Below are 564 nucleotides of genomic sequence, written 5' to 3'. Positions count from 1 at the left end.
AGTGGGTGGTCAGTCGACTTTAAGCCCGACTATGTTGTCCTCAGCTTATGTTGGCAAAGAACCCAGCCTCCCCCCCTTCATCCCCCGCTTCACTCCCCCCCCCCAACCCAAAGGGCAGTATGAAAGAATCTTGGAAAACAGATAACAGGTGAGTGCTACAGAATCCTGAGAGCAAACGTTTCTCCCGGCACCAATTGTTTAATAACCTAAACTGGAGCAAGAGAAAACAGTTATCGGAAGAACACGCAGGAGGAAGGAGCACCGATTTGGGGTAGCACTCACTATTGCCCCACTGACCTCGAACCTGACCTTCCCCAAACACGGTGATTTGGCCAAAGGGCTTCTTCTGGATGCCGGGTCTGCCGGCCGCCCAGGAAGCGCCCAGGCGGTGGGATTGGGAGCGCGGGCCCCGCGGACCACCACCCCGGCCGCCTCGCCCCGCCCCGTTCGCCTCGCCCCGCCCCGCCCGGGGCGCGGACTACAGCTCCCGGCATGCCCGGCGCGCGGTACCTGCCCGCCCCCAGCCGCCGCGCCCGGAGGATGCAGACGCCGGGGCGAGCGGGG

The 564-nt window shown here is 63.3% G+C and overlaps 1 protein-coding gene across 1 annotated transcript in view; it reads left to right on the top strand.

Moving 5' to 3' along the window:
* Nucleotides 1-492: 492 nt before the first annotated feature.
* KCTD17 (potassium channel tetramerization domain containing 17) overlaps nt 493-564 on the top strand; it is a 2,042-nt gene continuing 1,970 nt past the window's right edge. The window contains exon 1 of the mRNA XM_040491831.1: nt 493-558. Within this exon, the coding sequence (XP_040347765.1) occupies nt 493-558 (66 nt within the window). The remainder of the gene's footprint in view (nt 559-564) is intronic.

This window comes from Herpailurus yagouaroundi, unplaced genomic scaffold (genome assembly GCF_014898765.1).
Source record: "Herpailurus yagouaroundi ecotype Mexico unplaced genomic scaffold, PumYag 182, whole genome shotgun sequence".
In the NCBI taxonomy this organism is placed as follows: domain Eukaryota; kingdom Metazoa; phylum Chordata; class Mammalia; order Carnivora; family Felidae; genus Herpailurus; species Herpailurus yagouaroundi.
The sequence above is the reverse complement of the archived record's forward strand: the minus strand, read 5'-3'. Positions and strand labels throughout refer to the sequence as shown.